The sequence below is a fragment of the Rattus norvegicus genome, chromosome 5, assembly GCF_021556685.1.
Source record: "Rattus norvegicus strain SHRSP/BbbUtx chromosome 5, alternate assembly SHRSP_T2T, whole genome shotgun sequence".
Classification (NCBI taxonomy): domain Eukaryota; kingdom Metazoa; phylum Chordata; class Mammalia; order Rodentia; family Muridae; genus Rattus; species Rattus norvegicus.
Window position 1 is genome coordinate 77,697,975 of NC_141538.1, and position 15,734 is coordinate 77,713,708.

Below are 15,734 nucleotides of genomic sequence, written 5' to 3' on the forward strand. Positions count from 1 at the left end.
TGTACCCAAGGACAGCTGTGCTGCTTTCTGTCAGATGGGACAATTCCACTTGGCTCAAATCCCCTTTCTTTTTTCTGTTTTCTTTTCCAGCATCTGGGTGGTCTACTGTGCTGCTCCAGGAAGAAGAGGTGACTGCTGATCCGGTAGGAACCAACGCAGACATGGCCATCCAGGTAAGACGTTCCCTGTGGCTTCTCCATGGTCTCTGGTGCTTCCAAGTGAGACAGTGGCAGGCTCCCTCTGCCTTGCTGACCTCACTCTACAGCGGACATGGGGTTTCTTGAAATCTGGAAGCAGATTAGGGGAGCCTTTAAAACTTTTTTGTGTGAATACCAGTGCGCATGTGTGGGCTTGTAATGTTCCAGAACATGAGTGTGGCGGTCAGAGGCCAATCTACAGGAGTCAGTTCTCTCCTATGTGCGTTCTGAGGACTGAATTAAAATGTCAGGCTTGGCTCTAAGGACCTTTGCCTGTGGAGCCATCTCACCTGCTCTGAGGAAGTTTTGGGAATCCTGAGTATATCATTGGGTCCCGTGGGCCTGCTGTAGGGCCTGTATGAACATATTAGAATACGATGTGTCCAAGCAGTAGCCTCCATGGGATCAGAGCAGCAGACATGAACGTTGGAGCTTTGAGAAGTCCAGCCTCCACTGTGCATTGTGGAGAAAGGTCACAGAGGCATAGGGCTGCTTTGGTTCGGGCTCAAGATTCCCAGTGATGTCAGCAGGAAGGCAGCTCATGGCCCACTCAGGCAGGAACAGTGACAACCAAACGTTTCCAAAATGAGTCATCTGGAAGTTAATGAAATCAGCACCGTTCAAATAAAATGCATGAAATATGTAATCATTTCGTGGATTAAGGCTCCTTGGTAGACATTATCAGAGGCTCAACCTTACTGCATTGGATACAAAGAAACCAGCCTCTCTTCTGCTGTTTTTGTTGTTGTTTATTTGGTTGCTTGTTTTGATTTGCTTTTTTTTTTTTTCAGATGATTTGAATTTCTAGTATGTGCCATTTCTGAATGCTTTCTTTTGGAAACATAAGTCAAAAAGCCCTCTTTTTGCTTTGTTTCTTGCCATAGACAGGAAAAAATGGTAGGAGGGACAGGGTAGGCATTTGAAGGAGGGAGGGGATGGATTTGACCAACACAACACACACCATATGCATTGAACAAAGAGCTCATTTCTATTTTATTATGTATTTATTTACTTGTCTCCTAGGGGTCGAATCCAAGGCCTTCTTTTTGCCAGGCAAGCATCCTATCAGCTCCCAATCCTGTATGTAAAACACCTAAATATATCACTGTGGGTAGGAGCATCATAACGACCTGTTTGATAGTTTTAAATTGCTCAATCTAATGGGTTGAATTTGGAATCATAAAACACTGCATCTCTTGGGAACTCTTTGAGAAGAAAAAGGGAACCAGGGAGACAGAAATAAGGGGATGAATGTGATCCATCTGGATGAGTATGCCATAATGAAACCTGTTCTTTTGAACAATTAATATATACTATTAAAAAAATTCAGGGGACTGGGGAGATAGCTGATCGGTGAAGAGTATGCTCTGCTATTCCAAACGACTAGAGTTCAATTCCAAACACACAGGTGAGGTGGTACACAATCACATATGACTCTAGATCCAGGAAGAACAGACATCTTTGACCTCCTCAGGCATCTGTACGTACATGTGCATGCATGTACATATATGTACATAATGTGCATACCTACCCAGAGATTCAAACACACATGATTAAAAATAATATCTTAAAAATCAGATTGATACTGGTCAGTAGTGGCACATGCCTTTAATTCCAGCACTCAGGAGGCAGAGGCAGGTGGATCTCTGTGAATTCGAGACCAGCCTGGTCTACAGAGGAAGTCCAGGACAGCCAGGGTTACACAGGAAAACCCTGTCTCAAAAAAAAAAAAAAAAAAAAAAAAAAAAACCAACCAAACAAAAATCAACTGGGTGTAACTTTTAATCCCAGCACTCTGGAAACAGAGGCAGGAGGATCTCTGTGAGTTCCAGGCAAGCCAGGGCTACGCAAAGAGACAAAAATAAACAAACAAAAACAACAACAAAAACCTGGTGGTCCTGCCTTTAATCTCAGCACTTGGGAAGCTGTGGCAAAAGGCTGATGAGTTTAAGGCCACTCTGGCTGGACTGTATAGCAAGAACTTATTTCCAAACACAAAACCAAGGGGAAAGTAGAAAGGGATCCATGAAAAGGAGGGGGAGGCTTTAGTCAGAAAATAAAACCCATGTAACAGAAGGCAGATGGAGGACTCCTGGGGAGGAAGGAGGGCACATCCACTGGGATGAGGGTAGAGGAGATGGGGAGATTAACTAAAACAGGTAAGTATAAAGATTCCTTAAAGAAACCTGCCACTTTTCGCCAATTCAAATAAAATAAAGACCATTGCCCATCACTCTAAGAAACATCTGTCCTAACTCCTGATGCCTGTAAATATGATCTTAATTTAGAGAAAGCCTCTTTGTAGAAAGGATTAAAAGTCTTGAGATGAGATCACTCCCCATTCAGCAGATGGTGCTAAACCCAATGACACGTGTCTTTCTAAGAGATAAAAGAGAGGGGGTTGGGGATTTAGCTCAGTGGTAGAGCGCTTGCCTAGGAAGCGCAAGGCCCTGGGTTCGGTCCCCAGCTCCGAAGAAAAAAAAAAGAGAGAGATAAAAGAGAGAAGCAGGCATGCGTGGAGAAGGCCATAGGAAGAAACAGAAGCCAAAATAGGAGTTCTGCAGCCCCAAGCTAAAACCAAGTGGAGAGACTAGGGGTGACTCAGTGGCCGCACGTGTGTCAGGCTTCAGTCCCATCCCTACCACCTCCAAAAGACAAAACCCCAAACTAAATGACTCTCCCAAAACTAGAAGATGCTAGAAGAAGCTTCCTCAGAGCCTGGTAAGGAATGCAGCACCAGTGGTGATCTCAGAAGATGGGATTCCAGAGACGTGAGGGAATTAATGCCTGTGTGTTTTTTTAAGTGCTCAGCCTGTGGCAATGTGTTGTAACCACCCTGAGAGACTAATACCCTAAAGTTCCGCCATGTTTCTGGGCGTGGTGGTGCAGTCAGGCCAATCTCTGTGATTTCAAGGTCTAGTCTACATGGTGAGTGCCAGGCCAGCTTAGAGCTACACAGTGAGACCCCCATGCTTCTACCAAGAACAGTATCTACGCTTGCTGACTACTAATGCCACAGAGGCCAAAAAGCCATGTTGCGTAAATCTGTCATGTTTTCTCGCTTTACCATATTCACCCTTTCTGAGTTGCTTTCTCCTGTTCTTGTTTTGGGGGAAATGTTGACTTTATTTCAGCCTGGGCCATCATCATTCATGACAAGAAAGGGCAGTCATACTTCAGGGGGGCTTTGAGCTGTCTTATTCTGTGTTGATGCTTGTTCAGACACTGAATGAATGAATGGTAGGATCATTGTTTGCTAAAACTTTCCTGGCTGTGGGAATCCCCTTTGCAGCTGAAACCGGAACTTAACAGACTACTGTTGTCTTATAAAACAAAATTCCCAAATGTTTGATTTACCAAACGCAGATTAAGGAGCTAGACCCTATGATGAAAGCCTGCTAGCTCAGAGAGGCAGCGAGAGCACCCAGCTCCCCTCCCCCCCTCCCCTCCCCTTCTCCTCCCCCTCCCCCTCCCCTCCCCCTGCCCCTTCCTCCTCCTCCTCCTCCTCCCCTCCTCCTCCTTCTCCTCCTTCTCCTCCTTCTCCTCCTTCTTCTCCTCCTTCTCCTCCACACTGTCTTAAATACCCTTCAACCCAAAGACCTCCCCTTTCTGTTTACTTATGTTCACTCCCTGTCAACTGGTTGCTTTCTCCGCCCGTCCCTTGACCTAGGGTTGACTTTTATTTAGCTCTTGGAATAAAAGTGTGTGCTAGAGCTGAGCCACATCACAACAAGGCTTTCCCAGTTCACAGTCTTGGGGATCACAGTGTGATCGAATATTTTGCAACAGGCTTTTAAAACTCAGATTTCAGAAGATCTGAACTTAAAATGAGTGTTTTTTTTCCCCTGGTAAGCATAAGCAAACCCAAGGGCTTCACACCTGCTAGACAAGTGATTTACCTGAGCCATGATCTAGCTTGTTGAGAGAGAGAGAGAGAGAGAGAGAGAGAGAGAGAGAGAGAGACAGGTTCTCAGGTTCTCAGCAAGTTGCTCAGGCTAGGCTTAAACTTACCATTTTGCTGTGCCAACCTTCTAGAAGAGTATACGTCACCATCCCTAACTTATCTGAGACAGAGCTTGGGGACCTGCCTGTCCCCTCCATCCTTGATTATCTTGTCTTTCCTTTTTGTAGTCCTGGGCTTAAACCCAAGGCTTTGAGCATGCTAGAACATTCGATAATTAACCCACCACTGAGCTATGTACTTCTGAAACAGGGTCTCATTATTGTTGTCCGGGCCGGTCTGAGACTCACTGTAGCCCAAGCAGGCCTGGAACTTGCCATCCTCTTGCCTGCACCTCTCAAGTAACTGTGATTGCAGGCCTGCAGTGCCAGGCCTGGTTTTAAGCTCCCTCTGAGCAGTGAATGAGACTCGGGCTTCTTCACTCTGACTCCCGGCCGAGATTAATAGTTGTTCCACTACAGTTCTGCATCGGTGCCCACCCTCTTTATCTGGTCTGTAGCCAGAGTCGCCTTTCACTGAGGCCAGTCTGTGGAGTCCCCTCTGTCTGAGGCCCTCCTAGCCTTCTTAGTGCACTTAGTACAGCCCAAGCTCAAGGGCAGGGGCACAGGTTTTAAAAGCTCAGTGGCTCTGTTTTCCTTGGCCTCACATGGGCTAAAATGGAATGAGGCAAAGATTAGCAAGTCCCCTGCCAAAGGATGACACGCGGATTCATGAAATGTTCCTATTTAAAAACAAAACAAACAAACCAATTTGGCCTTTACCCACAGCTTCCTAGCTAGCTCCTCCTCTCCTTGCCTGGTTAATTCACTGCCATCACTCAGATTACCCTTCTCCAGTGGCATTCTCGGCCCAATCTTCTTGCTTGATGTTCCCACAGGCCTGCTACATCCCCTTCATAGCTAGACACATCAAGAAGATTTTTTTTTTTAAGGAATGGGAAGTACAGACCTTGCCTAGCATATGTGAGTTCCAGGTCCAGTTCCTTTGTGGTGGTACATGCTTAAATTCTAGTACTTCAGAGGTTGAGGCAGGAGGATTGCTGACCGTTTGGGACCAGTTTGACTAAGTAGTAGTTTGAAGCAAGTCTAAGCTATTTGAAAGGTCCCTGTCTCAAAAGTACAAGCAAATGAAAATACGAAGAAAGAAAGAAAGAAAGAAAGAAAGAAGGAAAGAAAGAAAGAAAGAAAGAAAGAAAGAAAGAAAGAAAGAGGGTGGGGCTGGGGATTTAGCTCAGTGGTAGAGCGCTTGCCTAGGAAGCGCAAGGCCCTGGGTTCGGTCCCCAGCTCCGGAAAAAAAAGAACCAAAAAAAAAAAAAAAAGAAAGAAAGAAAGAGGGAGGAAGGAAGGAAGGAAGGAAGAAAGAAAAGAAGGAAGGAAGGAAGAAAAGAAAGGAAAAGAAAAGATAAAAGGAAAGGAAAGGAAAGGAAAGGAAAGGAAATCACCAGATGTGGTAGCACACGCCTTTGGTTCCAGAGCTCATGCTCAGGAGGGAGAGGCAGAGCCCTGTGAGTTCCAGGTCAGGCTACTTCACCACAGTAAGTTCTCGCCCAGCCAGGGCCGCACAGTGAGATTCTCCTGTAGCTCACGGTTCCTTTGTTTTCACTTTTCATCTTTCAGAGGCTCTGCAGCTTCATTTCTTTTTTTTAAGGACCACTCTTCTCCTCCCTTCCTGTGTCATATCTCATCTCTTCCTTCCTTAATTTTTTTCTTTCCTTAACCCAGCAGGGCAGTGGTGGCACAGGCCTTGAATTACAGCACTCAGTTGGCATAGGCAGGCGGATCTCTCAGTTCGTGGACAGCCTGGTCTACAGAGTGAGTTCCAGGACAGCGGGGGCTACACAGAGAAACCCTGTCTCAAATAAACAAGCAAACAAACAAATGTCTTGTGTAGCCCAGGCTGACCCTAGCATTTCTACGCAGCTAAGGGCCTCTTTGAATTCCTTCCCTTCCTGTTTTCAGCCTCCATCTCTGCCACCACACCCAGTTCCCTTTGGCTGTTAAAGAAAAATACTTTGGGGGAATATAGTTTTTATTCCATAAAACCCATTCAGGTGTTTAATAACTTTCAGCAAATGCATCGTTAGAAGCCCATGGCAAGTACTTTACCACTGAACTACACCTCCAACCCCACCAGTTTTGAAATATCATCACTACTCCGTGAGACCTCACCTGCCCTCTTCCTTGTCACCACTGACAGCAGAACTCCAGGCTGTACAGTCTTAGATCACACGCTCCTGTGTGCCCGGCTTAGCATGACTTCATGGGGGAGTTCATGGGAGCATCTCTTCATTTCTGTTTATGCTGAGTAACATTTGGCTTATGACTATGCCACCCAGGGTGTTGATATCTTACGGGGCTGTTTTGGAAAACCGGGGCAGGAACCAGGGCCTGGTACATGGTAGGCAAGTGCTCTGAGGTGAGCCAGGCCTGTTTTAGGTTTGGTTTTATACTTTTACGAGTTGATGAACTTCGACGTTGTTCCTGCTGTCAGTAATGCTACTATATACACAAATTTCCAGAGAGGTGGCCAAAGAGAGGAACAGGTACTAAGTATTTCTGCAAGTGCATCGCGGAGTCATGGTGGCACTGTTGCTCTTTCACAGGTTCAGTGTGTTCAGGTGAGCAACATTTAGTTGCTCATTTAGTTGCTAATCATGCAGGCTAGTTGTGGAATCATGCACTTTTCAGGGAAAAAAAATCAGAAAAAGAAGAATTCAAGAGAGTAAGAGAAGGACTCAAGAGTTTGCCCCTGCCAGCAACAACTTCCTGAAAGGTGACAGCATAGTTTATAGGCACTAAAGGGGCTCTCTCACTTTCTGAAGCCACGTGGACCATAGACCAGTTCGCAATAAGCTATCTCCGGAAGGCCTGCGGGCAGAGTAACCGGGTACCGGGAGCTTCCACCTGGACACAGTTAGGCCGTACATACATGGGCGCTCTGTGACGCTATGTGCTTCGAAGATGCTGGAACTCCTCCAAGGAGGAGCTTAGCTACTCTTGGAAACAATTCAATCTTAAAAGATGTGAGTAGCAGTTTGACTGACTGTGTGGGAAAAAAAAAAAAGAGACATATCTAAACAGTGGACAAGCTACATGGTCTTGGGTTGTTTTTATTGAAATGTGGCAGTTTCATGGGTGTCATCCTCATCTGGTCTGCAATGTAATGTTACTTCTCTAGGAATTCTGGAGTAATCCAGGCTGTCAGATGTATACAGAATCCAAAAGACATTTGTCAGTGCTTCCCAGATACTGTCTACCTTTGGTTTTGAGACAAGGTTGTTTACTGGCTCTGGAGCTCACCAAGTAGGCTAGGCTGGCTGCCCTGTGAGCCCTAGGGACCTTCTGTTCTGGGATTACAAACACTAGCCTGGCTTGTTAACTTGGCTTCTGTGGATGAAACCCCAACCTTCAAGCTTGCAAGCACTTTACTGACTAAACTACTTCCCTGTCACCTCCTAGCTGCTTAGAATGGGAAAGAAAACATCTTCGCTGACCTCTTCAACTCTGGGATGCAATTTGTTTTTACAAGATCATTCTTGGGTCAGGACGGAGTGAACAGCACTTTCCAGGCCTCCTGTTTGAGCCTGTCCTTTTAAAATGCTGCCCAGGGAAGAAGTTCAACCTGGCCGGGAGGAAAACAACAGGACAGTGCGGGTTTGGGAAGACCTGCTTCAAAACTGCTAGCTTCCGGTATCTCCCTCCTGTTGGTGGTAGCTTACATCCCCGCCCTCAAAGCCATTGCTTCTCTCCTAGAAACCTGACCATAAACTATTCTATTTTCTATCAGTAATTGCATGCTTCCGGTCCTGGATGACAATACATGGCTTCTTCAATCCCAGCATGGTGGGTTGTCCTATTAAGACTTAAAACTAAGCTGTTGTACACTTTTAATCCCAGTACTCAAAAGGTAGACACTAGCAGATTTCTGTGAATTTGGAGACATCCTGTGCTGCAGAATGAGAACCGATCTTAAAAGCAACCAACAAACAAAAAACTTAAAAACTAAGTGTTTCTGAAGAAGAGTCTAAACATCAGGATTTTGCTTAGAAAAAGCTTGTCCTGTCATTAAATCTGCAGCATTTCTCCCTTGCTTAAGCCACAAAGAAGACTGGCACCCTGAGGTACGTTAGAAGCTGTGGGTAGTGTTTGAGGAGGGCACATTTCCAAGTTAAGGAAGGTTCTGGGTGGACAGCCTCACGCAAAGAGGATGGTTCTCTCAGTGTGAAACGTGTGTTGCTGAGAGAGAGAGAGACTGTCCCCGGAGAAGGGCAGATGTTCTCCATTACAAAGCAGGGAAAGCATTTTGACTCTTCCTGCGGTGAATAGAGGTCACAGGTTATAGCTTTCTTTGGCTTTGTGTATGAAACGCCATTCTAGAGAGCCTTTTGTTACTGGTGGTGGAGAGTCATTTGCCCTTTGTTTTCAATGGTGACAACATTGAGGGGTATTGTTTCGAGCTGGGGACCCCAGGGACAAAAAGACACCTCTGGGGCCAGAAGTTTTGTCTACACTGCACACACATAGAGGTTGCTCTAAATTTGTTTCCCGGCTAAAGGAAATTTTCACCATGCATTCCGTTTTTTTAGGTCTCTGAGTCTATTTAAGGTAGTGGCTCTCAGAAGGGGTTGACCCTGTTAGGGAGGAAGCACTCATGCTTAGATGGGACAATTTTCACAATGCTTTCTCTTTGAGAATAACTGTCTTAAACGTTCTTCAAAATACCATGGGTATTGCAGTACACACTTTTAATCCTCACTTGGAAGACAGAGGCGGGGTTGGGGATTTAGCTCAGTGGTAGAGCGCTTGCCTAGGAAGCGCAAGGCCCTGGGTTCGGTACCCAGCTCCACAAAAAAAACAAAAAAACAAAAAAACAAACAAAAAAAAAAAACCGGAAGACAGAGGCAAGAGGATCTCTGTGAATTCAAGGGCAGCCTGGCCTACATAGCAAGTCCTAGGGCAGCCAGAGATGCCTACTGAGACCCTGCACTGAACCAAACCAAACTAAGCCAAACAAAAACCCAAGTCAGAAAATAATTTTAACTGGGTGTAATTTCTCCCATCTGTGATCCTAGCACTTGGGAGGCTGAGGCAGGAAAAATGTGGTGAGTTCAAATCTGTTATGTGTAAGACTCCATCTCAAAACACATTTTTACACAATACACGCATTTTCAGTTTGCTATGCTGGTGTACGCCTATAATCCCAGCATATTATAACCATAGAATGTTAAATGTCATTCCAGGCTAGGCCACACAAGAGGAGCCCATCTCAAAAAGTCAGCCTCACACTCTATTTCTGAAAGACTTGGGGGACATCACAGGAGAGGGAGGGAACAGAAAGTGAATGGGAAAAGGATATGAGATACTGTGTTCTCGATATGGTATGGTTGTCAAATTCATGACCTCACTGCAGTTGTGGTTACCCATACAAGACCACAAAATCAAAATCAAGTCAGTAGAAAAGTCCAGTCCTCAGGGCTGGAGTAATGGTTCTGAGAGCTGCTAAGAGCACTGGGCTGCTCTTCCAGAAGACCAGAGACAGATTCCCAACACCCACAGGGCCTCCCACAACCATCTGTAACTCTAGTTTCATGGCATTGGCTGCCCTCTCTGGTCTCTCCATGGACTGCATTGCATTCCTGTGATGCTCAGACACACTTGCAAATAAAAGTTGGAAAAAAAAAAAAGCTATCCTTTAGTCCTAGCATTTGGGAGGAGAGGCAGGTGGATTTCTATGAGTTTGAGGGCAGCCTGCTCTACAAAGTGATCTTGCAGAGCTGACCTCTTGGCAGTTGATGGCTGCTGGAGAAAGGATATTCATTTTTCTTATGGGATGTGGTGCCTATGGTAGGCTGCCCAGCTCCAGGGAATGGCCTCACATCCATGAGCGATAGGTAGTACTAATTTGATTCAGGAGACTTTCTTTTTAATAAGTTGTAAAGTTGAAAAGACTAGGTGTTGAGGGATGCTAAAAGGAGAAAGTGGGGGATAATATGATTCAGATACCTATGTGAAATTTTCAAAGAATAAATTTAAAATATTGCATTTAAAATCATGCAAAACCAAAAACAGCAAGGGAAACAAGCAAACAAACACAAACAAAACACCAGCCGGAAATGAAAAATGCCTGTGGTGCTAACACTTGGGAGGTGGAGACAGGAGGATAGAGAGTTCAAGGCTGCGGTGCTGGAGAGATGGCTCAATGCTTAAAAACAAGCTGTTCTAACAGAAGCCCTGGGTTGGGTTCCCACTGCCCAGATGGCAGCTCATGACTACCTAAAATTTCAATTTCAGGAGATTCAATGACTTCTATGGGCACTGTGTGTATGAGTGTGTGTATGAGTGTGTGTGTGTGTGTGTGTGTGTGTGTGTGTGTGTGTGTGTGCGTGCACACCACATCATGCCAACACTCACTGGCATAAAATAAAAATAAATATTTAATAAAGAAAACCAAACATTTTAAATGAAATGAGTTTGAAAGGATTTGTCATAAACTACTCTACTCCACAATGTAATTATTATTCCTGTGTGATGCCTCTTTGTCAAATAAAACAAATGTCTGAGGTCCCAGCATCTCCTTTACATATACATAGATCATGCCTGGCAAAGCAAAGACCCCAGGTCCTTCCTGAGCTGTTTCAGCTCCTCACTGTGTTCTCTTGCTAACAGTAATAGTTGGGATGGATTGCTTGTTCTGAGTTAAGAGCTGTGCCAAACACTCACATGCACCTTCTCTTTTATTTTACTATTGTTTTCTCCTTCTGTTCATCTCATCTCATATAATCCTCAACACAATGCTGCAAAGGAAATCTATTCCTAACACTTTTCGAAGATTCCATCACAGCTGTGGTGGCTGACGTTAGTTCACATACCAAAGATTCAGAAGCCAGGTTTTATACCAGATAGAAAGACTCTTAGAAGTCAGGAGTGGTGACTCATGACTGTGATCCTAGCACTCAAAGATGTGGCAGGGGGGATTGTCAGGAGTTTGAAGTCAGCCTTGGCTACATAGTGAGTTCCAGAGCAGCCTGGGCTAAAATGTAGGACCCTGTATCAAAAATTTTAAAAAGATATTTTGTAACTTCTGTGTTTGAATAGTAAATGGAAATTTTTTTTGAGTTTGGTTTTTGGTGGGTTTTTTTTTATTTTGTTTGTTTTGTTTGTTTTTGTTTCAGTTGTTGCTAGCTGACCTAGGAGGGCTCTAGAGATGGGCAGGAATAACTAAGCCAGATAAAATTAGCTCACTAGCAGAACATGTGCTTAGCATGTTCAAGACCTAGATTCAACTTTAAGCACCAAAAATCAAATCCACCCCCCACCACCAATATCCTGCAGACCCAAATAAAGGTGAACTTGGGATAATTCTTAAGGAATAATTTTTTAACAGTTTGTATATCCTAAATACCACATAAAGCAAACTTCGTACTTAACCTAAGAAATCACCTGTTGTTGACCTAAAGTTCAATTTAACTGGACAGTCTGTATTTTTATTTGCTAAGTCTAGAAATCATATGTCACAAAGTGGTTTGATGTTTATGTATTTGTGGGTTTGGATTTTTTTCTTTCAAGGCTGACAACTGTGTTGGTACCCTCACCGATGTGGTACTGAGAGCCAGGCGTAAGCCTGGGGGTTTAAGAAAAAACACATACTCCGGTAATTCATGTCATGAGAACGCAAATCTTTTACTTTATTCACCGAATATATACCCCAAGTTCACTGGTGGAAAATTCCAGGAAGCACAGTGGGAAAATCGGCTTAAGCCCTCAGAAACAAAGAAAGAGGAACAAAAGACAGGAACTGATTATTATATTACCCAGGTGTGCCACTTCAGGGCCAGGGTGTTCCTTTGTTAGAAACAAAAGGCTTCTACATGCATCAGCAGGGCTTCAGCAGGGGTCAAACACTGTAGGGGACCCAGGAGGGTCTGACAAGTCCCCCCTTTTTATTTTTTATTAAGCTGTGCCTGTCTTAGGACACTTTGGGTTGCCAACCTCTTGCCTGTCTCTGAGAAACTCTGCCAGTCTTAGAGCCCCCTGTCTTAGGTGAGGATTGGTCCCAAAGAGTTGCCCGTCTTTGACTAACTGCTTCTTGTAAAGGCTGAGCCAGATTTGGGCAGAGGGATTGTCTCCTGCCAAGGAGAGCAACACCTGCTTAGTCGTTGCCCACAACTGGGAGTGCTGTTTGCGCATGTGATAAGAATCACAAGGCACTGTGGCGCCCGAGGGCCATAGCACTGAGGGCTATAACACCGAGGGCCATTGTCAAGCTGTTCCTGTAAGATCACTAACTGTTGATTTAAATTTAGAATTCCCAATTGTCAGCAACTTCTCCTGAAAGTTTAACTACTGTGCTTGCCTTAACATCAGATTGGGAGAGGGCAATCCCAGACACTGCAGACACAGTGGCTGCAGCAGCAATAGCTGCTACAATAGCAGCAAAGATGTCAAAGTCTTTCCCATGATGGTTTGGGGTCAGCTGGTTTTCCCTCTAGAATGACCAACAGACAATGCAACCATGCCTGAGATCCGCATAACCAGGGCAGAGTTCTCTGGTACCCAGCAGCCTCATGAAGATAGCATTCCTGCGAAGAATCTCCAGCATTAGCACCATTTCTGTAACACCAAGATCATCAATCCATTGTTGATGGATACATCTTCTTAAATACTCAAAACATTAACATTTTTGCTAAATGATCAACAAAAGTAACTGTTTTAATTTCTTGAGTTGAAGCAATAGTGTTATTAATTAAATAGCTATACTACTATTCCAGCAATGAACAAACCCACTATCTTATTGCTTCTATTTAAAGCCTGACTCACTTCTTCCAATATTTGTAAGCCTTTTAGAATATCAAGGTCCTATAATACTCACATGCAATGAAACAAACGTTGGTTTATGCCAGATTTCAATACAGTAACAAAATTAGACAGTGTACAATCAATATAACTTACATTAAATATTGTAGAAGAAACAAAAGTAACTTTAACATGACCAATAAATAAAAGATTAGAAGTTTTAACACATGTGCTAACATTTGTTTAAAATCCAGCTCCTGTATCAATTTTTTTCCACTGCAAATGTGACTTCATACAAGACAATTGTGAACTTTTAAGTACCTCTGAAAATGTCCAGAACCAATCTTCCAAATGAAAAGTCTTATTTCTAATATTGGATTGACCAGTCTGTGATTGAGTCAGAATAACTTGTCACATAAAAGGGAAGAGAAGAGTCATACCTTATCTTTGATTTTCTGAAGGCATTTTCTACAGTCTCCATGTTCTCTGTCCCACAAGGTCTGAAAGCTTGAATCGGGGCAGCTTGTCCAATCTGGGATATAGGAAAGTAAAGGGTCCAGGCAATCTAGTCTGAGTTCTTAAATGGGCTATAAAGGAACAGTACATTCTCTTAAATCAGTTGTATTAGCATAAATAATTGTAAAATTTGAGGGTTAGCAGCATCTTAAAATGGAAAAATTTTAATCAATTGTAAGCCATAAGCTATGCATTGGCTATCAGTACACAAATTGAAAGCTTGATTTTAACATTTTAAAAACAGTGGCTACAGCACAGAATTCAATAATCTGTGCTGAAGCAGGGGGAAACTCAAGAGAATAAACATGTGATTCAATTATATAAGTTGCCTTCTCATTAGATGAACCATCTATAAAGAGAGTAAGTGCATTTTCTATGGGCTGCATGCACAAATTTACAGGAAATACAAAAGCATGCATAGAGTAAAATTATCAATTTTGCCTGAAAATTTTGTATATGTAATAGGCCAAATATCAGTATTTTTTTTTCTTTTTGGAGCTGGGTATCAAACCCAGGGCCTTGCGCTTACTAGGCAAGCGCTCTACCACTGAGCTAAATCCCCAACCCAAATATCAGTATTTTGTAATAACCAACTTAATTGCTGTTTGGAATAAGGTATGTTTCACCAGGTTCCTTTTTAAAATACTTCCATGACTCTATCCTACAATTTTGTATTAACACAACAACAGTTTTATCTCCCCTGAGGATATCAAAGCCTTAAGCCCTCCCGTGGTAAGCTTAAGATGAGGTCTTAGCTAATTAACATATTTTAGAAGCTTTTAAAAATAATTTAAAGTAGACTATCTTGAATTTTCTGTGCCACAATTTGTTTAGGATATAGCCGATGTCTCAAATATCGAAAAGGACATTGTCTTTGAATCTTTTCTGTAGTAACTACTCCAAAAATTTAAAGCACATTGTAAGAGCAAAGGCTTGTAGTAAAATTCCTTCAGAAGGATCAGATAATAAAATGCCTATATAATGAATAATATATTGAAAGATTCAAAGTCCTAACTTCTTGTATTGAAGCACCGACAAAATTTTTACATATTGTAGGGCTATTAGCTATTCTTTTGTAAAATTCTTCAATATCATTTCATGGGCTCTCCAAAATTATAAGCAAGCTCACTAAACATAAACCTTTCACAATCACCAGGATGTAAAGGAATGGCATAAAAACAATCCTCTAAATATATAATAAGTTTATATGTATTTCTTGAAATGGCAGTTGGAGTAAGCAAACAGGTTGTGAGGCTGTAATGCTCTCTCAAGTTCCATAGCCTCATAAACCCTTTGTAAATCCTGTAACAATCTCTACCTGTTTGATTTTTTCTTAATTACAAATATGTGTAAGTTAGCCAGTGTAACACTGGCAATCTTTAACCACAATCTTTAAGTTCTCTTTGCAACACCAGAGCACAACCACAACTTTGGAAAGCAAAACTCAACCTCCAACAAACAATCTAGTCTCCAAAATCCAGTCTCTTCAAAACACCGCGTTTATCCCTCGTGCTATAAAGTTTGACTGCCAATTCCTGCATATGAATGCATGATGGTGCGGTCTCCAATACCTCAACAAAAAGAGACATTGCCCTAAATTCTTTTATAAGTCTGGTTTCTAGGATAAGAATTCCATAAAAATATTATCCCAATTTAGACCTTTTTCCCTGGGTTGGCTCATGCCATGTGTTGTCTAGAGTGACTCCATTCAAATTACCAGTTTTAAACCAAGTTTCTTTTACCAATGTTACAATTTTTTAACCATACCTAATAACTTAAAAGCCAATAGTTTATAACCAAGACATGTAAAGCATATTTATACATTCAAACCAATCAGAAACAAAGATGAAGTGGCTATGCATATCTTTAATATTTAGACCAAACACCATTTTTACTTTTTCTCGCTGTAATTTTCAAGAGAAGCACCTTGTCACCTGTTGAATCCAATAATCACAGTCAGGGATTTTTTCCTAAGAGAAACAGCCATCAGCTCCATTACCATAGAAGCTGTGAAACTGCTGGCACCTTTAAGATCAGCTCAGGTGAACATTCAGCCCTGGGGCGTGGGGGTGGGGGTGGGGGTGGGGGTGGGGGGCTTCTCCAGCTGATCTAGGCTCCTAGCTACAGATGCAGGGTTCCAAAGGCTGATTGAAACTGCTTTTTACTTATTTGTTCCTTTCGTGAAAGGAGTTAAAACTAAATCAAGGGGTGAATCAACCAGCTTTTAAAGTTTTAACAATTTTTTTTTCTTTTAAACATGAAACACAA

At 42.9% G+C, this 15,734-nt stretch overlaps 1 protein-coding gene and 1 pseudogene across 16 annotated transcripts in view; both read left to right on the plus strand.

The window, feature by feature from the left end:
• The window catches only part of Palm2akap2 (PALM2 and AKAP2 fusion), a 461,068-nt gene that overhangs the window by 319,471 nt on the left and 125,863 nt on the right, over positions 1–15,734 (plus strand). For all 16 annotated transcript variants that reach the window (XM_087547942.1, XM_087547944.1, XM_087547946.1 and 13 more), the window contains 1 exon segment: positions 91–173. In XM_087547942.1, the coding sequence (XP_087404068.1) occupies positions 91–173 (83 nt within the window).
• Positions 4,788–4,888, plus strand: LOC120103234 (U6 spliceosomal RNA; annotated as a pseudogene).